This window comes from Arvicanthis niloticus, chromosome 6, assembly GCF_011762505.2.
Source record: "Arvicanthis niloticus isolate mArvNil1 chromosome 6, mArvNil1.pat.X, whole genome shotgun sequence".
NCBI lineage: Eukaryota > Metazoa > Chordata > Mammalia > Rodentia > Muridae > Arvicanthis > Arvicanthis niloticus.
Genome location: NC_047663.1, coordinates 61,224,098 through 61,246,012, shown reverse-complemented (window position 1 = coordinate 61,246,012; position 21,915 = coordinate 61,224,098). Strand labels below are relative to the sequence as shown.

The 21,915-nt window shown below is 54.1% G+C and overlaps 1 protein-coding gene across 2 annotated transcripts; it reads right to left on the bottom strand.

The window, feature by feature from the left end:
* Positions 1–55: 55 nt before the first annotated feature.
* Positions 56–21,109, bottom strand: Srebf1 (sterol regulatory element binding transcription factor 1). 2 transcript variants are annotated; one of them, XM_034507382.2, is made up of 19 exons: positions 20,947–21,109; positions 7,328–7,750; positions 6,871–7,046; positions 6,655–6,792; positions 6,349–6,570; positions 5,594–5,705; positions 4,876–5,090; positions 4,588–4,783; positions 4,317–4,495; positions 3,838–4,099; positions 3,588–3,754; positions 3,233–3,401; positions 2,623–2,725; positions 2,266–2,375; positions 2,054–2,186; positions 1,726–1,891; positions 1,124–1,324; positions 926–1,034; positions 56–672 (listed from the first exon to the last, which is right to left on the bottom strand). In XM_034507382.2, exons 1-19 carry the CDS (start codon positions 21,035–21,037, stop codon positions 443–445), a joined length of 3,402 nt encoding a protein of 1,133 aa, XP_034363273.1. In that variant the 5' UTR covers positions 21,038–21,109; the 3' UTR covers positions 56–442. The 2 variants fall into 2 exon arrangements, with proteins under 2 accessions (XP_034363273.1, XP_034363274.1); XM_034507383.2 differs by lacking the exon at positions 20,947–21,109 and adding an exon at positions 10,882–11,033.
* Positions 21,110–21,915: the final 806 nt, after the last annotated feature.

Here is a 21,915-nt window from a genome sequence, read left to right as displayed (position 1 = left end):
ATGGATAGCAGTCAGATGAGGCAGACATCGCCTGCTCAGAGAAACAAAACTGAGGTTATAAATAACTTCCATTTTTTTAATTTTCTGTACAAAATTTCTCAACCTATGAAAATAAAGTTTGCAAAAGTCAAAGTAGTACATGAGCCTGCCCAGGAGCCTGGCTCAGCCGGATCTACACTATGTACAGGTCTCCCAGGGGTGCGAACCTCGAGACAGGGTGGCCCTCAGCAAGGGAAAAGTTGATTTCTATAGGCCATGAAAAAGCCACTAAGGTGTCTACAGAGCAAGAGGGTGGCATTGGGCCAGTGCAGACTCTGCAATTTCCAGATATGCCACTAGAGGTCGGCATGATCCTGATTGCTTGTCAGGCTCACCCTCTGGAAGACCACAGCCAGTGACAAAGGTCCTCAAGAGTCTATCATACAGGGGGAAGCTTTGGGGTCTAGCTGGAAGTGACAGTGGTCCCGCCACCCAGGCGCAGGAGCATCTGCTGACAGTCAAGCAGTAGCCGGTGATCGCCAAGCTTCTCTACAGTGCGTGCTGCCTCAGCCAGCATGCTCACTCGCTGCCCAGGGGCCGACAGGAAGGCAGGCGGCAGATAGCAGGAGGCCAACAGCAAGGCCTCTGTGTGCTCCCGCCATGTGGGTCGAGGCTCCAGCTCAGCTGCAGTGCCTGTACAGATCACATCAAAGAAAGGGAGGCTTAGGTCTGGCCAAGCCCACACCCCATGTGCAGGACAATGAGCTCTTCCACATGGGACTCCCCAACACTTCGGGGAACACAGGTGGGCTCGGCCTTCTCCCAATGACTGCTTCAAAAATTGTCATCCCCAGCTGGTTGCTGTAATTCAGCTCTCAGTCTGCCTCGTACTACACCAAGCCAGCCCCAACCTTCACCAGCCCTGTAAGCACAGCCACCACCTCACCTTTGCCACTGGAACCTGCCCGCCTCCGCAGACTGCGGTCCAGGAGCTGATGTGTCCGGGCAGGACTTGCTCCTGCCATCAGCCGAGCTGTGGCCTCATGTAGGAATACCTGAGAGGTGAGTGACCGCCAGTTTTAGATTTACTCTCTCCCCTGGCTTCCTGCCTCATGCCCCACAGTGTGAGAACAATGGCACTCACCCTCCTCATAGCCGGCCGGAAGCTCTGCGCCAAGCGCCTCAGGCTGCTCAGGTCGTGTTGGAAACCTCGCAGCTCCAGAGCAGAGGCCTGGGGTCCATTGCTAGTACCATGAGCTACCTGGGCTGAAGCTGGTGACTGCTGGCGCTGCCACAGACTGGTGCGGGCCACAAGAAGTAGATCACACAGGAGCAGCTGCATGGCCTGGGGTAGTGCAGGGCAGAAGGAGGAATTCCCTATGGAAATCAACCTTTCCCTAGCTGAGGGTCAGTCTATCTCAAGGCTCGCACCCCCTGAGAGGCTCTAGCATTGGTAAGGGCAGAAAGTCCACAGCACCAGGGCCTGACTCCAGGTTACATCACTGGGGTACTACATCGACCTCACGTGTACAAGCCCTCGGTCTTCCTGACAATGGCCCCCCCAGCAAGAGCCCTGCCAGTGTGCTCTCTGTACCCTTCTTCCTGGTGGTAGCAAAACAGTGAGACCACTCTCCCCTTTGTCAAAAACTGAGGTAAGCCCATTCAGCATTCTGTTGTACTAACTCCAAGAAACTGGGAATGGACATCTGTGATCCTGGCCTAGACAGGACCCACCCTACCCCTCACCTTGTCGATGGAACTGCCAGTCGGTGTGGAGGCTAAGCTGTCCCGCAGGTACCCACTGGCCTTCTCACAGATGGCCAGGCTGGCTGGGCTGGATTCCACCTTTCTGTGGTCCAGCAGAGCCCGGGCAGCCTTGAAGGAGTATAGAGCTGCCCTGGGCAGGGGTCTCCTGTTGGGGTCGTGGCAGACATGGTAAGTTAGACCAGACTACAGCCCCTCCCTGAGTTCTCCCACCAGGGTTCTAGTCTGCGGGGGGGGGGGGGGGGGGGGGGCGGCGCACACTGTCCTTCCCGTACAGATATTTAAGCAAGGCGTCTGGCTGGGCACTCACTCAGTCTCCTGCAGTACTTGGGGGATGTGTTCTACCAGTGGGTATAAGCGCTCAGCTGCCTCTTCATCTCGCCTCAGCCAGTGGATCACCACAGCTGTCAGTGCGGCCCACCACTTGGCCACTGGGTCTTTGCCTACAGAGAGGGAAAGGTGCCACCCTTAGCCACATTGTATCTGGGTCTGGAGGAGTCAGGACAGGGGACTGGAGCTCACCAGTGGTGCTAGCCATGCTGGAGCTGACGGAGAAGCTGCACGCAGGAGTCCCAACAGCATCAGAACAGCGATTTAGCAACTGCAGATATCCAAGGGCGTCTGAGAACTCCCTGAGGCAGGAGAGAGCTGTCAGGACAGATAGCAGCAGTCTCGGGCTCTGGATGACAATGGCTTTCACCAACTATCCAAGCACAGTCTGACTCTATGATTCTACAAAATACCACCTGTCTGGCAGATAGGGGAAAGCAAGACCCAGAAAGGCTCTGAGAACAGAGTCTGGCTACTGAAGAGGTTGGACAAGGCTTTCCCTGATGCCCTGTTGTAGGTCTTGCCTGGGAGTGGCACAGGCAAACTCACCTGTCTCCATCAGCTGCCCCTGGGCTGGGCTGAGCGATACAGTTCAATGCTCGCTCCAGGAGATGTTCACAGAATAGTCGGGTCACCTGAGCCAGTGGATCCACTGTGAGGAGGGTGAGTTGAGCAGAGATTAGGCACCTTCCTCTCTACAATCCCTTCCCACACCAATGCCTTCTTATGCTTGGGCCCCAACCCAGAGGCACTTCTAGCTCCATACCCTAACAGACAGTCAGACAGTGATGGGTCCCTGCCCTCATAAACTTGACAAGGCAGGAAAGTGGGTGGGCTGTGCACGAGCCACACACTGGAAAGGAGAGCCTACTTAGTCACATACCCATGGGCCCAACTCTCCTCGGGGCTAAGACAACAATGGTGTTACCCAGAGTCACCTCTCACACCCCCCCATTGCCTGCTGACCCATACTGCTTCCTGCTTCTAAAGAACCTTGGCGAAGTCCAGCAAGCCACCCACGTCCACAGCTGTGGCCCAAGCCCCAACCCACAGTGCAAAGTAAGCTGGTGGGTAAGGACTTTCAGAGAAGAGGGGCTACTGTAATGTGACGTAGGAACAGGAAGGCACAGGGCAGGGTAAGAACAGAACAAGACAGCACCTGGGTTCCCAGCCACGCTGTACAGACTCTCCTGGGGGGCACCATGCACAGCCCAGTCCCCATCCACGAAGAAACGGTGACCTACAGGGTGGCAGAGCCACTGCATGGCAAGAGGCACTGAGCCGCTCTGTGCTAGGCAGGCCTGGCGGGCACTACTCAGGAAGAAACGCTGTAGGGGAAGAACAGGACGGTCACACTGGCTCCAAGCTCAAACCCAGACCTGAGCTGGAGACCCCAGGAGGGCCTATAACCCACCTGCTAACCACTGCCACATCTCGTTTAGCCCCTTGCCCTGGAAGTGACAGGTGAAAGTCTCAAAGAGGAGCCCCCAGCCCTGTCCCATCAGCCTACTCACTGTCAAGAAGTGCAAGGCTCTTGGGAGGCTGGTTTTGACCCTCAGGGCAGCTGCCACATAGATCTCTGCCAGTGTTGCCATGGATATAGCATCTCCTGCACACTCAGCCAGGTTGAGAGCACTTAGTGCCAGGTTAGAAGCAGCAAGATGTCCTCCTGTGTACTTGCCTGCAAAGTGGGTGAGGCGTGAGGACAGGAGGTGATGGGATCACCGGCGGAGACCCTCAGAGCCCAGCCCCACCCAGCCGTACCCACGGCGTGCAGCTGGTGCAGTTTATGGTAGACAACAGCCGCGTCTCGGGCACTGGTGCGAGCATCCCTCCTCAGCCCACAGTCCCTCTGCAGGCCCCCAGCCTGGCCTGCCAGCCAGCGGCCCACCCAGAGACGCTGTAGCAGGTGGCGGATGAGGTTCCAAAGCAGGCTGCAGGCCAGATCCAGGTTTGAGGTGGGTAGGGGCCGGCCCAGTGCTTGCAGGGCCAGCCACAGCTGTTGAGCAGCCTGGGCAAAATCTCCCTGGAGAAAGGGTTGTCTCAGTAAGAAAAATGACAGCAGGGTACCCCCTTGTTTGGGTCCTAGAGTCAAAAGAGCTCTGAAGGTGGGGGATGGGACAGATTAGACAAAATGAAGGGAGGTGTGGGGAAGATAAAGGGAGCAGAGGCACCCAGCACTTTACAGGCCCGGGGGCCCATCCCACTCCTCCCCATCACTCTTCCCAGGGCCAGCCCCTTACCCGGGCCAAATCCAGGTCAGCTTGTTTGCGATGTCTCCAGAAGTGTACAGCTGGGCCAGAGTGTGGCCTGGTCACAGGTTCCCCGTAGACAAAGAGAAGAGCCAAGCAGGCCAACACTAGTAGTCCATTGGCCAACCAGACTAGGGGTGGCAGCAACCACTGGGTCCAATTAGAGCCATCTATAGGAAAGAGAAGGTCTGAGGACACAGTTCTCAGGAAATGCAAAATCCCAAAGGTCCCTGCCAACACCACCTGGGCTGGCCTGACTCACCCCTGCCCTCTGCCTCCAGCACGTTGCGCCCGGAGCTACGGTGTGTGCCCGTAGCATCGGAGGGAGTGCGGATGCTCCAGCCAAACAGTGAGGCCAAAGGGTTGCAGGTCAGACACAGGAAGACCAGTGCACACAGGGCCAGGCGGGAGCGGTCCAGCATGCCTCGGCTATGTGAAGGCAGCCGCTGGGCTTTCACCTGGCAGGAGGCAAGAGAGTAAGGGCATACAGCCGTGCTCTCCCCAAGGACAGGGGCTTCTGGGAGAGGGAAGGGCTGTTGCAGAGTCCAACCTGGCTATCCTCAAAGGCTGGGCTGTCAGGCTCAGAGTCACTACCGCCACTGCTGCTGCCTCTGCTGCCAAAGGACAAGGGGCTACTCTGGGACGGGGAGCCGGCGTCTGAGGGCGGAGGGGTCAGCGTCTCCACCACTTCAGGTTTCATGCCCTCCACAGACATATCTGTGCCTCCTGCACTGCCACACGCCGACACCAGGTCCTTCAGTGATTCTGCGGGCAGAAGGAACGGGGGCTGGGAAGAGGCCTGGCTGCCGAAGCTCCAGGACTTGGACAGTTGTTATGATCAAAGCAGGAGGCGAGGGAGAGTGAACCAGAGGCAAGGTTGAGCAGGGATAGAGAAGCCAGCATCAGGGTGGTGATCTGAATGACAATGGCTCTTATAGAATCCTATGTTTGACCACTTGGTCCCCATTCCTATTTCAAGAAGGATAAGAAGGTGTGGCCTGTCACTGTGGTGGCCTTTGAAGTTTCAAAACCCCACACTATTCCCAGCTAGCTTTTTCTCTTTGCCTCATGGTTGTCTCAAAGCAGGAGCCCTCAGCTATTGCTTCAGCGCCATGCCTGTCTGCCTGCTGCCCACCACCACGGTCGTGGGTTCATGACCCTGAAACTGTAAGCCTTCAATAAACCCTTCTGTAAGTTGCCTTGGTCATGGTGTCTTCACAGCAATGGAATAGTAACCGAGACAGTGGGGAGGGGAGGCTAGGACTCACTGCTCTTGTGAGCGCTTCGCAGGGTCAGGTTCTCCTGTTTGAGTTTCTGGTTGCTGTGCTGTAAGAAGCGGATGTAGTCGATGGCCTTACGCAAGACAGCAGATTTATTCAGCTGTGAGGAGGGAGAGGGAGAGGAGAGGCTCGGCTAGCCAGGCGGACCTGACCATAGGTGCCAGAGTAGGTAGAGCTGCTTTGCGTCACAGAGGCCTCAGGGCCTCTGTCTTTGTTCCTTTTGCCTAGAACTCTCTCTCCTATGCCTCCTGACAGTGCCCACTCCTCAGGGCAGAGGTAAAAGTTCCCCCGAGAACACACGCACTGGTGTCTAGCCAGCTGTGGTCACTGTCAGCTCCAGCTCCCATCCCTGCTGCTCCCGACAGCGCCATACCCTAGAGACCACCCAGTTCACACCTACAGCTTTCACTCTTCCTATTTTCTTCCCCACACATGTGAGCCGCTGGCACACTGACTTTCTTATCCTACTCAATGGCCACCACTCCCCTAGGGTATCGGTTCATCTGGGACAGGATTTTTTTTGTGCTTCATCACTGTGACATCCTCCATGCATAGAACAGCCCTTTCTTTATCCAGGTCGCCCTTGATAAAATCTAACCAGGCAAACGGGACTGCCCAGACCCAGACAAGTTGATGCATAAGACTATGTGACCAGGATTGACCTAATACTATTTTGTGCTGGCTGATGTACCCCATTTCTTTCCTTGTCACCCTGCCGGAGTCTTGCAGGCCTTTGGCCATACCTTTGCCTCAGTGCCCACCACCAGGTCCTTGAGCTCCACAATCTTGTCATTGATAGAGGAACGGTAGCGCTTCTCAATGGCATTGTGGGCTGTGCGCTTCTCTCCACGGCTCTGAGCTGAGCCTAGGGCCTTGCTGCCAGCTGCTAGTCGGTGGATGGGCAGCTTGTCTGTGTCCACAACCAATGGTACTGTGGCCAGGATGGTCCCTCCACTCACCAGGGTCTGCGGGGTCAGATGTGTCTCACCAGGGGAACATACACATGTGCAGCCAGCCCCCATGGTCTCCCTTTTGCCTGAGCCATCTACCTGCAAGGGGCCCGCCTGCACGGCGGTGCCGGGAGCCAGGGTGCTAATGCCTGCAGTCTTCACTGTGGCTCCTGCATCTGTCTTTACAGCTGTCAGCAGCAGTGAGTCTGCCTTGATGAAGTGTGGCTGCAGTACAACCTGGGGGGAGGGGCCTGACCATGAGTGGCATCCAAGCCAGGCTTTCCCTACCCCCACGTCCTGGTCAGACCCACTTACTGGGACCTGCTGGATCTGTGAGGCCACAGTGCTTGTTCTAGGAGTTCCTGAGGTTGGCAGCGGCTGCTGGGAAGCCAAGCTCTGGACCTGGGTGTGTAAGGGGGTGGGCGAGACTCCTGGCGCAGGGGCCAGTGGCAGGCTAGATGGTGGCTGTTGGGTGTTTCCAGGAAGGGTCCCTGCAGAGGCAAAGTTAAAGGTTGCTGGCACAGGCTGCCTTGCCTACCTTGACTCCATCTGACCTGTCTGTCTATGGGTTTCATATAACTACCCCTATTATTTCCTAGCTAGACAGGCCCTGCCCATGTACCACCTTCCAGCTGGACAACTGGGGAGGAATACTGGGCCCAGAACCAAAGGGCATCTCGGGCCACAGGATGACCACCTGACTTCTGAAGCCCGGAAATTCCTCTGTAAGAGCACAGCGGCTACCCTTCTGCCTCCTCCGTCACTTGCTTACCTGAGAAGCCTGCCGGCAGGCTCGAGTACCCCAGCACTGGAGCAGGGCTGAGCTGCACTGGTGCTGAAGGGAAGCTTGGGGGCAGGAGGGTGCCCGGTGATGGCTGTGGCGCTGGGGGCTGCAGGATGGTGAGTGGCACGGGCTCCTCTTTGATTCCAGGCCCAGGGGAGAAGGGGGGCACAGGTGGGTACATCTTTAACGCAGCAGGGGCCGATGGTGGAGGGGACAGGGGCGCAGGTGTCACCTTGGGTCCTCCCAGGAAGGCTTCCAAAGAGGATCCCAGAGAAGCAGGAGAAGAGAAGCTGTCAGGAGAGCTGGCGCTGGGGCTGCTGGGGCCTGTGTCTCCTGTCTCGCCCCCAGCATAGGGGGTGTCAAATAGGCCAGGGAAGTCACTGTCTTGGTTGTTGATGAGCTGAAGCATGTCTGGGAAGAAGACAATAATGAGTAAGTGACAGCAGGGTACGGAGGCCAGCTCCTGAGCAGGACTCGTAATGCTCCAAACACAGCCGCTTGTGATGTATGCAACTGATAGTCCTGGGCACACCCAACAGTGCTTGTGCTGTCGGGATCCTGACTACCCACTCTAGCTTGCGCCTCACGCTGTGGCTGGCCGCCCTTTTAAATGCTCTTGCCTCTCACCAATACCACCGGACATCTCCTAACACCCACAGCATAGCACACAGCAGGGCCGCATTTGTCTGTTCACCCATTCACCCACTCAGCATGTACCAAGTGCCTACACCAGGCAAGGCTTTCTTCCTAGGCCCCCTTCTCCTCAAGGCCTGGAAACAAAGAAGAAAACAGACAAAAACCTTGCCTATGCTATGCATAGCAATGCTGGGGTCTTCAGCTACCACGGAGACTACTCTCAAGAGTCAAAGTCCAGCCAGGCAGTTGGTGACACACAACTTTAATCCCAGTACTCAGAGGCAGAAGCAGGTGGATCTCTGCAAGTTCAAGGCCAGCCTGGTCTACACAGTGAGTTCCTGGACAGCCAGGGCTGCATGGTGAGACCCTTTCAAAAAACAACAAACAAACAAAAACAAAACAAAAAATAGTGTCCAGTTGAGCAGTCTGATGAAACCTTACTTCACGAGGAAGGAAAACACAAATCCACTTGAGAACTAGAGCTTCCCTGGGACTCCTGAGTGGGTTTTACTTCCTTGGGTTGGTGTTTTGTGTGTGTGCCACAGTGGAGCAGGGATACACAGGATAAGCACATACTCCATCACGGAACTCTACCTTGGCCTGTCCTGTTTGTTTGTTTAATGTGAACACATGTGTACGTGTCCATATGTATGCAGCACTTCCCCAACCCACTCCCCCCCATGACTCTGGAGACTGATGGACACCCTGGGAAAATGTAAGCATGAAGTGTGCCCCATCACACCTGGTAGTTTTTACTTGGATTTTAGGGGTCAAATCAGGTATTGATGCTGGCAGGGCAAATGTTTTACCAAATGAGCAACTTCTCTTCCTGCCCTGAATCCTGCCACGGACAGAGGTAACCTCTGACTCCACCTTTATGGGACATCCACCTCTCAGTCTCTCCAACCATGCAGGTGCAAGTCTGCACTGCATGGTGAGCTCCAAGTGCTAGCTAGAAGGCAGAAAGCCATCCAGGACGCCTCTCCCGCCCTTGCTGCTCCCCCTCCGCCCAACTGGCTTGTTACAGAGCACATGTGCTCTAAGATGGGGGTAGCCCTGCTCGGCCCCAGTTGAGCCTCCATTTCTCAATCTGTAAAACAAGGGCCTGCCTCACACAATCAGGAGGTCCAGTTCTCAGAGGAACAGCTCCTAACAGGCAGTAGGGCAGAGGGGACACAGAACCAAGGAGCCTTTACACGGGAGCAGCGTCCCAAGCCCACTGCCACTCCTGGGCTCATCTTTTAAAAGTGTTTGCACAGGGTCCCCTGCACACAGAACTCAACAGAAACTGGGAGACTACAGAGACTCCAGTGATGTCACCCACCCACTCAGTTACAAGGGAAGAGGGAAGTACAGAGAGACAGGATAGTTCTGAGGACCTCTGGGAGTACAACTCCCAAATAGGGATAGCAGACAAGACAGAGATCCATGTCAGGCAAGGGTCCGTATCCATCCTGGACAGACTCAAAAGGTGAGTAAGGTCTATGCCAGCAGATTGGGGCTGACCAAGCAGCAAGCCCACTCTGAAGCTACCATACTGACTCAGCCTGCTTAGGTGAAACAGATGCCCTGTTCTACGAGTGAAGTCACTGAGCTAGCCTATTCTTACTGCATCCAAACTACCTGACGACATTCTTAGAGCCAGCCACCAGCTCTGTACTCAGACACCATCTCGACTCAGGTGCGCTCACCTGCTCTGGAGGCAAGAAAGGACACTGATGCTGAGGGCCAAGGCATCGAGAGCACACGACAGACTTCAAACCTAGGTCTACAAACAGGCTGAGCCATTGTTGCAGCACCCTTTCTTGTTCCACCAAAAAGCCAGGGACAAAGTTGCCATCACTAACCCATTCCTCAGCAGAGCACACTGAGACTTGAAGCAAAACCAGTTGCTGGCCAAGTAGCCAACTAATGTATCTGTGTGTTCTAGGCATGAAGCCAAGTCCCCAGGTCTGGCCATTCAGGCTTTGGTTTCCCCTCTGGAAAAGCAAAGTGCTCTCTCCTGGCTCCTCCCTCCTAACAAGGACCGAGACATATCCCCTGGCTCCATCCCAGCTACAGGCCCTCTTCCCCAGCTGGCAACCAGCAGCCTGGCTGGCTCAGTCCAGGGCCCTCTCACCTACTCATGGAGGCCACCTTTTGGGTCAAAGGGCTCTATAGCATCCATGCACATAGTAGTCAGGGCCCACAGTGCTCTCCCATTCCCTGCCTACATTACCCCTTGTGCTGGAGGAGGCCATCTGCCTCCTCTCACTGGGCCTCAGTTTCCACCTCTGCAAAAAAAGAACAGATCAAAACTAAACCGTTTGACACCCCTGCTTGAGGCTTTGCCCACCAGAGCAGGTATCAACAGTGCCTATTGACAGATGTTTGGCCGGGCAAGAGGCTGGGGAGGGACTGCCCTGTGGCTGTGAACTGAACAAAACAGGGTGGTAGGCTCAGCCTTCTGGATGCTTGCACTCTCTCCAGATTTATGCAGGTCATAAATAGTACTTTTAATCATAGGATCTTCTATCTCTCATGCCCACTCACCATTAGTCCATTGGCCAAATGGGGAAACTAGGGTCAAGAAAGAAAAACTGATAGCCTGGGTAGTCTACCTTCTGCCCGGAGGATCCAAAATGCCCAATTTAGGGCCACCAAATAGGTCAGACTCCAGGATAGACAGGACAGTGGCCCTCTTTCTCCAGACCCTGCCCATAGGGAAAGCGGATGTGGAGAAAGTTGTCTAAGTTGCAAGGTGCTGTCGACAGTCCCTAAGCAGGATAGCTTAATTAATGAGGCCCATCAATCTCCAGCCCGAGGTGCTGAAGGGTCGTCCTGCCTCCTCTGTTAGAACACCATACTGCGATCTGCTGCAGAGACTCTAGCAAAGTAATAAGAGTGCAGGGTCCTCCCCAAAGTACCTTCAAATGTGCAATCCATGGCTCCGTTGTCCGGGCCCCGCCCCTAGGGCGTGCAGACGCTACCCCAACTGCGTCCGCGCCGATTTCACCTGTCAGGCCCCGCGAGGCTTTAAAGCCCGCCGAGCACCTCCGTGCCCCGCCCCTCGGGTGAGCTCACATGGCCAATCAGCAGCTGCGCCGCACCCCATTAGGGCCCCGCCTACCCCCGACGGCGGCAGCTCGGGTTTCACCCGTTGCTCTGAATGGGGCCGGGGTTACTAGCGGGCGTCCGCCTTTAACCGCATCTGCGCCAGCGCGCGCCGGGGTTACTGGCGGTCACAGCCGTCCCAGCCCCTGCTACACTGGGAACCCCTGAGAAGAGCCCGGGTCCGGAATCTGGACTGCGGCCGGCTCTGATCTCGGAAGCTCTGTATTCCCACCATTGGTTTGCATACACCCAGAACTAGCCTGGACCATTTAGGCTCAGTTTACCCACTCCTGGCCCTTCGCATTGAATAGCAGCAGCAAGAGATGATAATGGCTACAGTCTGAGGAAGGCCAACGGCTGCTTTTAGACAGTGGCAGTTGATGGTGAAGGGACACCCAGCTAGCAGAGCAACCCCAGGATGAAGGCTCTTGTTTCAGGGAGGGGGCTGATGGTTCTGGACCTAGGTCACTCATGAAACTGCCTTCAGGAGTGAGCAAGGGAAATCCTACCTCAAATCACTCATCCAAATATCCTGGTCTCAGCTCTGATGTCCCTAGGCTGGGTCAGTGTCTTCCCTTAAGGTCTCACAGCCCCCCAGCAGTCAGTAAGTGAAGCCTGACTCAGTTTTCTTATAGCAAAGGCCAGATGGGAAAGACAGTGGGTATTAAGGGTATGCCAAGTCTGTCCCTGTCCCTTGCTGACAAAGGTAAAAGCTCTTTCATATATGTACACACACACACACACACACACACACACACACACCCCGCCGCCATCACCACCACCACACCAGTGCTGGCCAGCAACCTAGCTTCTGTGGCAGTGGCCCAGCAAGGTCTGGCAGCCTAGTTGGCCAACCAAGGACTCATCCAGCCTGGGAGAGGCCAGCGACCAAGTCTCCTCATGGGTGTCAGGGACTTGTGTTCTTGTGGCCCATCTCTCTTTTCAGAGTCTTGGCTGGGAAACAGCCACACGTGCCTCACATCCCCGACCCCCTTCCTAGGTCCTTTACATCCTCATAGGTGGTTCCAAAGAAAACTTCCTTTTTGATATCTTTCTGCCCAGCTTTTGAGTGCTCTTGAGTCCTGGGATAGCCTCTGACCTCACCCAACTTAAGGCAGGGAAGAGTCCTGACACCAGAAGACACTGAGGGCCGGAGAGGCCAGGTATGAGGCTCCCAGTGCCGAGCCTAGTTTGGTCCTTCTAATTTCCGAGTCCCAAATACAGAAAGACTTGCAGGCCGGGAGGCTCATCTAACAGTCGCTCCGTACAGGCGGTGTCAAGCCTCCCCACGGTCTCTATCTGGACACTGAGGAGGGACAAGTGTGACCCAAGCATATGGATGGGCTTGTGAGTACAACAGTCTTAGTCAAGCAGTGGACCAGGGGCAGGCCTGACACCTGACATGTGTGCCCAGCCCGGACCCCTACTCTACCTGTACTCCCCCTCACAACCTTCTGAGTCGTCACTAGTCCACTTCTGTAGATGCTGGTGGCTAAGGTGGAGACTTGGGGAGAAATGGGAACTCAAAGCCAGCTTGGCAATCTCCTTAAGAATAAGCCTTGCCAAGGCTCTGCGGCCAGTGCTGAGGCCTTTCTCTTCTTCTAACCCTACCAGCTGTGCCGGATGCCTCTAAGAAAGAGCCTCCAGGTCTAGATTCTACCCCTCTCCAGGGGTGGTGATTCTGGGAGAACACGTTTGTAAAGCACCTTCATACTCAAAAAGGTCTCAGCAAAGGCATCTCCTCCCAACAGCCCCTGGAACTGGCTAGAACTGTGAACTAGACCCTGAGCTGTCCGTGTGACCTGTAGGACTGAAGTCAACCCTAAAGCATCTGATAGGTTTTTAACATTCTAAAAGGGATTAGCACACAAGAACTGAGGCAGAGGCAGCCATTGGCCTGCACATAACACACCTAAAGTGAGTGTTCCTTGCCTCAGCCTAGGAAGGACTAGGACTCAGGTCCAGCAGTCTGGAAAGGGGCATCATAGTAACCAGGCTGCGAGCCATCGGGATATGCTGAATACTGGCTTCCCACAGAAGACAGGTTTCTACTTCCCATACGCGATCTGAGGCAAAAGGACAAAAGGAGACCCAGGAGCAAGCCTCCTGGGTTCAGCTCCTCCCCTCTCCTATGCCCCTCTCAGGCCCTGACCCTATCTGGCTTCAATAGGAAACCTGAAGCCCCAGCTATCCCTCCCCAACAGTATCAAAGGCTCATCCTAGGTAATAGCCATTTGCCGGGGTTCTTTTAGACAGCACAGAACCCTGACCTAGGGATGCTTCCCCCCACCTCGAAACCAGCTGCACACGTGTTCGGGTTGGGGGTGGGGTATGAGACGAGTGGGGGAGGTGAGAGCACCATGACAAGAGAGGCTGGGCAAGCAAAGACAGGTGGTTATCAAGGCTGCCTGGGAGGTGACACTCCAGTGCAGTCTGATTAAATAAGGCCACAGGAGAGGAAAAACTCTGGCCAGGAGAAAAAGCAAGCCCAAAGACCGAGACAGTACGAGCTAGGAGTGAGGGCGGAAGCAGAAACAGTGGCTTGGGGTAAGGACAGGGACACTAGGATTCCAGTGAGCCTACAGGATTTGCAAACTGTCCCATGCCCTGAAGGACCGCAGGAGTGAGAAGGGGAAGTGGCAGCATCTCCCACAGAGGACATGGGACAGTGGCCCCTGCTCGGGGACTTGCAGGCTAGAGGACTGGGCTGTGGCTTGTTCCTCCTTACTCCTCAGAAGTCCCTGGCAGGCACTCTGGTCCTTGGCTGTCATATGGGCACCAGGGCACAGGGGCATAGACTGCCTTTTGTACACTCAAAGGCCCTGCTCCAGGGGATTAAAAGAATGTGGTTCTTCCTGGAAGGGATAGGCCACACACAGGCTGATGAAACAGTCACACTTGGGCTCGTGTCCCAGTGAGAACACGAAGGTCCAGAGAAGGATCAAGAACACAAGAGCCCTCAGCAGCCTCAGGAAGAACCTGAGACCCTGGCTCATTCTGCTGACCCACAATGCCTTGTCTGCTGCCAGACAGTTATAGCCTGAGGTGAGCCCCAGGCCAACCAGCCTTTATCACCTTTGCATATGCAGAGAGGACTGTGCCAGGCCTCAGCAAAGGCCCTCAATCATCTAGCCCTCAAACACCTTACTCAGCCAGCAGTAAGCAGAGGGGCTGGAAGAGGCTCAGTTAGTGGAGTGCAGGCAGAGGGACCTGCGTTTAACCCCCAGTGACCCCACAAAAAGCCAGGTATGAAAAAATAAAAAAGTAAAACATAAATTAAAAAAGCAGAGAGAGAGAGAGAGAGAGAGAGAGAGAGAGAGAGAGAGAGAGAGAGAAGGGTTGAAAAGGGTTGAAGAGATGAAAAAGGATGCTCCCTGTTTGCTGGCCAAACGGCCTTCGTAGTCAATTTGTGAGTTGCAAGTTTAGTAAAATAGTCTTTAAAATTATGTGGAAGGGTTCAGTAGCTAAGAGCACTCGCTCTTGCAGAGGACCAGGGTTCAGTTTCCAGCACCACATGGTGGCTCACAACCATTCATAACTCCAGTTCCAGGGGAGCCAATGCCCTCTTCTGACCTCAAGAGGCACTGCATGCGCATGGTGCACATACACGCGGGCGAAACATACATACCTAATAAAAGAAATCTAAAAATGTGTTGCTTTGTATTGTTGGAACTCGCTCTGTAGACCAGGCTGGCCTCCAACTCAGAGATTTGCCTGTCTCTGCCTCCCAAGTGCTGGGATTAAAGGCGTGTGCCACCACCTCCTGGTCATTAAAAAAATGTTTAAAATATATTTTAAAAATTCTGTGGAGAAGGGAGGTGGGGAGGTGAGGGGTGGGGACATCCTCGTGGAGACAGATGGGGTGGGGAGGAGGTATGGGATGGGGAACAGTCAGAGGGTGGACCAGGAGGGGGATAAAATCTGGAGTGTAAAAAAATTTAAAAAAAAAAAAAAAAATCTGTGGAGAAGCAAAGACACTAAATATCCACCACTAAATTTATGTATCTGCACTAAACATACACACATTTGTACACCCACGCACATATATAGCCATAAACAAATGCACACAAAAGGAACTGACTCAATGGACTTGTGATGGGGGCCATGAAGATGGAATGCTTTGGCCACTCCCCTACCCCCGGCTGGTCTTTAGCCTTCACAGGCTACCTCACTCTCCCTGCCTGACTTTTGAAGGTAACCCAGCATTCCTGACATCCTGCCCTCGCCTAGGCTGACCCTGCCAGGAAGTCCTTCTTACTTTCAATTCTGCCCACTTGGAAAACACTCATTCTCTCCTTAAACCTGCTCTGCTGTTAAGCCTGACTGCCCCCATTGTCTGGGGTCACTGTCCGTGGAGACGCCTGAACTGCAGGGCCTGCCCTCCCTCGGAGGGGGACAGCCTCAGCTGTTGGTTTTCCTTTGAAACAGGGTCTCGAACAATCCAGACAAGACACAAACTTCACTTATGCAGCTGAGAATGACTTTGAATTCTTGGCCTCTACCTCCTGATGCTGGGATTACAGATGTGTGCGACCATGCAGGCAATTTCCACTGTCCATTAGGATACTTATGTCCTAGTCACCTAAACTCACCCCAGAGCTATAGCTCTGATATGTGGCCCTGAGATAACAAGACCTTAGTCAGCATAGACCCCACCAGTGTCCTTGAGCTGGGGGGCTAGGACATGTCGGTCATTCTGGAGGCAGAAACCAGCCCATGTGCCCAGTGCAGTGGCCGCTGTGCCCAGGCTCCACTGCAATGCTGTGCCTTTCTTCATCTAAGTCCCCATAATCCTCTCGTCAGGGCTACGTTAGCCTGCAGGGAAGCGGCACTGCACCGTGGCAGCAGCAGGTGACTGGTCAGGTAAAGGTCCGTCCCCACACCATCACCAGCACCAGCCTCTTCATTTATGCATTTGCAGCTGCTTGATGGGACCAGAACTGTGCACTCCTAGGAGCTTTACAGAACTTGCTCTGTGCTTCCAAGGCTGCCCTGCCCCTGTGCAGGAAGCTGCCCTGAGAAGGGGACTGAACTGCAGGCTCCGGTTCTGTCCTCCCTCAGGTGGGGACAACTTCAGCCTGCTCCTCCACCACTTCCATAGGACAGTCTCCAAAGCTATGGCACTTGCATCACAAAAGGGTGGGTAGTGGCTGGGGGTAAGTGGCCCCTCTGATGCGTTGAGACACTGCTATGGCTGAAGTCTCTTCTAATGATGGGCCTTGCCCTTCAAAGCAGGGTGGGGGGCCCTTACTGGATAGTCTTTCATGCAAAAAGACAGAACCATTACATAGTACACACTCCGGACTTGAAACCACAGCCTCGAACATTCTGGAAACTTCCTGTATGGGCTCCTTGGATAGTGACTGCCAACGTGCTGAGCAAAACACAACAGGTCTGGCTGCTGGTTACACGTTTTGAACAATGTGAGAATAACCCTGTAGGCACTGTGTCAAAATGCCCAACAGCCTCTGACAAGCTCTTCTGAGCCCCATGTGATCCAAAGAATGAGTTTTAGTATTGTATCTATTATAGTGATAAGAACCAAAATGCCAGAGAGGTCAGGCCACATGTCCAAGGCCTCTCAGTCGGGCTGGATGTGAAAACTCCTGGGTCTCCCTTCTAGCTGTAGGGAGCTTGTGGGATGGAACCTGGTTTGGGCAGCCTGGTGCAGGGTTTCCTGGGAAATGGCTGGGGATGGAGGTAGAGTGTCTGTTAAGGGGACAATGGTCAGAATAGGCTTCTCCAAGGCCATAAATTCTCCCCAGCCCTACTTCAACCCCCCCCCCCAAGCCCCAGATGGCACAGCTTGACATCTAGGGCAGGCTCTGAGTGCCTCTAACTAGGAGAGCCCCACCACCATCAACTTGTAAAATGCTAGGCTGTGGGTTTCACTTGCTGTATGGCCCAATCTCCAAGTTTAGAACTCTACATCAGGCCAGGCACAGCGAGCTTAGTGATGTGTGAACCTCTGGGATCCACCCCTAGCACTGCAAAATAAATTAATTAAAAGCCAAATTTTAAAAGGCATCTCCTCGGGCATGTAGCCAACAGGAGAAAGCCACTCTCCAGCCAGTAGAGTACCTAACCTAGGCCAGTTACAACCAGGCAAAGGTCAGGTCTTAGGCCTCCACCAGGCAGTGACCCCTATTTGGAGCTGACCAGGTGATTTGGGAAGCTGTGTCCAGCTGACTAATTAACACAGGACAGGCGGGAAGGCCCAGCCACTGCCTCCTGGACCCACACCTAGCCCCTTCCTCACTCCACTCGGGGGCATCACACCAATGCCACCTCTTCTCCCGACCTCGCCACATCCCAAGGAAACCCTCAAGCCTGTATTTCAGAGAAGGTGAGGCAGTTTCCCTAAGAGCAACAGCGCAGCGGAGAACTCTCTGCTACCCATTAGGTAGGCTGGACATAAGGGCCCCATGGGCAGGGTGCTCTTGGGCTTTTCCCTGAGGGGCTCTGGACATGAGGACCAAGCAAGAAGGGGTACTCAAATGTGCTGGCTGGTTTTGTGTCAACTTGAGACAAGCGAGAGTCATCTGAGAGGAGGGAACCTCACCTAAGAAAATCCTCCCTAGATGGGGCTGAAGGCACACCTGTAGAGCATTTGCTTAATTAGTGATCGATGTGAGAGAGGGTCTAGCCCATTGTGGGTGAGGTGGAGCCATCCCTGGGCCGACAGTCCTGGGTTCTATAAGAAAGCAGGCTGAGCAAGCCAGGGGAAGCAAGCCAGTAAGCAGCACCCTTCTGTGGCCTCTGAATCAGGTCCTGCCTCCAGGATCCTCCCCTGCTTGATTTCCTATCCTAACCTCCTTTGGTGATGGGTTACAATGCAGAAATGTAAGCCAAATAAACCCTTTCCTCTCTAAGTTGCTTTGGTCATGGTGTCTCATCGCAGAGATGATAGCCCTAACTGACACCTACCTTGGGCTGTACCCAAGGGGGGTTCGGTGGGTGGACACTGTTGAAGGTAGTGGCAAGGTCTTAAATGGTATGCTAAGACAAGGGTCCTTTATTCTGGAAGCACTGGGGATTAGTGGAATTACATGCCACTCAGGTGCTGTATGCTAAGGAGTGTTCGTGCGTTGTGGGACCAGAGACAGAAGACATCCTGTGGACAGCAGGACAGGTGGTGCCCTACAGAATGCTTGTCCCGTACCGAAGCAAGCTGAAAAGCAGAGATAGCTAGGTCTACAAGGACAGCAATGGGACTCTCTTGGCAGGAGGGGGAGGGTTACAGAAACTTTGATCAGGGATTCTAACCACTGTGTCCTCTCACCACTCAGCTGCATGGAATCTTGGGAGGTCAGAGTATACAGGAGGCAGAAGGTGTATTTGTGGGTAGGTGTGTGGGGTTAGGGTTCTAGATGCAACTTTCCAAAGGTTGTCACTATGCTGGAGTAAGGAAGACCTGGCAGTGACACAGCTGTTTGGGAGTCTGCACAACCCCATTGAACGCTTGGTCATCTGGAATTGGCACTACTTGAGAGGGATTAGGAGGCGTGGTCTTGTTGGAGGATGTGTGTGCGTCACTGGGAGTGGGCTCTAGGGTTTCAAAAGCTCAAGCCAAGCCCAGTGTCTCTCTTTCTCTGTCTGTGGACCTGGATGTAGAACTCTCAACTACTTCTCCAGCACCATGTCTGCCTGTGTGCCGGCATGCACTCCGGCCATGATGACAATGGACTGAACCTCTGGACCTGTAAGCCAGCCCCAATTAACTGTTGTCCTCTATAAGAGATGCCATGCTCATGATGTCTCTTCACAGCAATAGAACAATGACTAAGACACCAATAAATTCACTGGTTATGAAGCTCAACTTGGCTGGAAATGTTTCTTTAGTCTCTAACAGCACCCTATCAGATTCATAGACACCTCTCCCTGGGGACAGTCACACAATACTGGAACATAGACAGATACAGTGTAAGACCAGGACAGAGGAGGACGTGGAACTCAGGAGGGCTTCCCAGTAAGCCATGTTGGACCTAAGTTATGCATACATCTTGAGCCAACAGACTTGTGGAGCTGGCTGTCACAGGCCTTGCGCTCCCCAGGGCTCCGAGAGTAACTAGCCAGTCTCAGAGCAGAACTGTCTCCATTTGCCTCCCTGCCCTCAGTGCACCGTGGTCCCCATCACAGGCTCCTTTCCCCCAGCCTCCAGTGACTGGACACCAGGAGCAAGCAGAAGCCAGCTCATCGCGAACTTCTCTGAGGTCACAGCCAGCAGCAGGACTTGATGCTCTGGGCACAGCATCACCTTCAGAAATAAAGGTGGCAAGCTCACAGACGAGTCACGTGACAGAGAGAAGCAGGCAGGAGGTGGCCAGTGGGGATCCAGGCCCTAGCTGGCTCTCCTTGTCACTTTCCAGTCTTATGACCAATGCCACTCTGGGCTGAGGGAGACAGCTGCATGGCTCCCAGCCCCTGCCTCACTTGGGCCTCTTTGTCCAGCCTTGGGAGCCAGGGGTCCAGGCTCTTGAGCCAACAGCCTGGGTCTGAGTTCTGTCTTGCTGTGGCTGTAAGACTTGGACATGTCATTTACCCTCTGTTTTCGATCTCTTACCTGTAAGATAAAAATATGTCTTCCAATTGGGGCTGTCGGAGGGATTCACTGAGATTCTCAACCTACTAGTGCTTGGCACACACACCAAGTACTCAGTAAGTGTCTGCTCTCCATGTTGTGATGGGCCACCCCAACACTGAGAGGGAACTTCTAACAACTCAAACATTGTACTCTACTTCCCCCATGCCTTCTCCCATCGCCCCTAACCATGCCTGGAACCCAGGCCAGCCAAACTTTCATTCCTCTTAGGTGACTAGCAGTAACTACAAGCCTTCTAGCTTTGACAGCACATTTGGGTCTCTGATGAGGATGTAGGCATTCCAAGGCTGTGCTGGACATAACAAACAGCCTAGGTGTCTATCAACAGAGCACCAGGGGGCACAATCTACTGTAATCCCACAGGCCCCGGTGTAGTTGTGGACAATAAACAGTCATGGTTGTTTGGGGTGGAGGTGGATGTGGAGCAGCCTTAAGCAGGAGAGAGAGAGAGAGAGAGAGAAAGAGACAGAGACAGAGACAGAGAGGAGAGAGACAATGTTTTGAGACTGCCACAGAGATGTCTAGCAGTCCACCGAACATGGATATATATCTTATAGTAACGAAGATTTGGTGGGTTTTTTTTTTTTTCTTCTCCAGATCCGCCCCAACTCCTTCCCTCCGCCCAGTTGGTAGTCGTTGAAGTTGGAGATGAATCATGCCGAACGAGTCCAAATGATATTTTAAAGGATCTAAGTCGCCTGGGGTGTGGCTCAGTGCAGAAAGTCTGTCTGTTACTATCTTCTAGGTCTCGAGTTACTGCCCCAGAATCACAAAATTTGAAAAATATTCTACAGAAGAGCAGCTGCTCTGTTCTATCAGATTTCCAGCGTGACCCAACCAATTCCTCAAACTTAGGTCCCGCCTCAAGGGCCTTTGCCTCTTCCTTGCTCTCCGCCTAGAAAGTATCTTTCCTTTTCAGTGCCGGGGCTGCCCCTTAACTCTAGTGTACTCACAGAGACCTCCCTGACCTCTATCCAAAGTAGCCAGATGCTTGCAAACCAAGGTATATGTAAATATCCGTGGACTTCCTTGGGGATTTTGCTGCACTCAAGAAGTGAGAAACCCCGGGTCGGCCTGTGAACTGTACGCAGGACCAGACTTGGAGTTCAGTGGATACTCACAGTGTCCAGAAACAAAGCTCACTGCGGTCCCTAAAGTTTAACCCTAGATCCCAGATGCCAGACCGCGCAGTGCGCACGCGCAGAAGTTCCCAGCCAAGCGACTTCCCCGGACGTGCTACCCTGCACAGGCCGCGCCGGAGCCCCGGGACACGCACCTTCGATGTCGGTAAAAACCTCCGTCTCCAGTTCACACAGCTCGGCCAGTTCCTGCTCCAGAGCCGCCTCAATGCAGGGCAGTTCGTCCATGGCGCCGGCGCCCACCCGGCTTCGGAGGAGGCCCACGTTAACGAAAAGTACTTCCGAAACTGGGTTCCGCGGGCGGAGCCACCTGAGCGGAGGGGCGGGGCTTCTGGTTAAGCCCCGCCCACCAGCGGCCATCCCGACTGCTTGCTCGCCTAGCGGGTTCAGACTGCCTGCCTGAGCCTGGTTTCCAGCAGTCTCTTGTGGGTTCCCAGGCACTGGGCCTTGGCTTCTGCACCAGGCCAAGGGGCCGAATGGAAGCCACAGGACTAGACCTAGCCCAGACATCGTTAGACTTAAGGGCCAGGGATGGGGGTCCAGCGTGAGGGTGGGAACAGAGAACAGAAAACTGCTAACTTTGCTCTTTAGAACCAGACAGACCTGGGTCCGAAATACAGCAGCTACAGTCCTGTGGTGTGACCCCACCACTGTGTGCCTCTGTTTTCCTCATCTGTAGCAAGGGCCCAATTATCTATGGACCAGCTGAGAGGTTAGAGGAGCATGGCCCGTGAGACCCGTCCACCCTCTCAACATAGGAGTCTAGAAGTAGGCCTCCAGAGGAGAAGAGTTCCCAGGCAGAACCTGCAGGGGAACAGAGGGGGCAGATGGAACTTCTGAACCCGTCTCAATCCTATCGGACCCACCATTGAGGCAGAGAGGATCTGAAGGGCCAGTAGGCCCCTATGACTTCTATAGAAAGACTTGTGTTTCCAGAAAAACCTAGAAAAAAAAATGTAGATCCCAAGGTCAAGCCGGAATTCTGTAACAGAGGTCCAGCTGCCTGGAACATGCATGACTTGTGGCCAGGCCAGCTGCCTAAATGAGGACTGAGAAGTGAACCTTGGGCCCTGTGACTTAGGAACAGGTAAAGCAGGGAGAAGAGG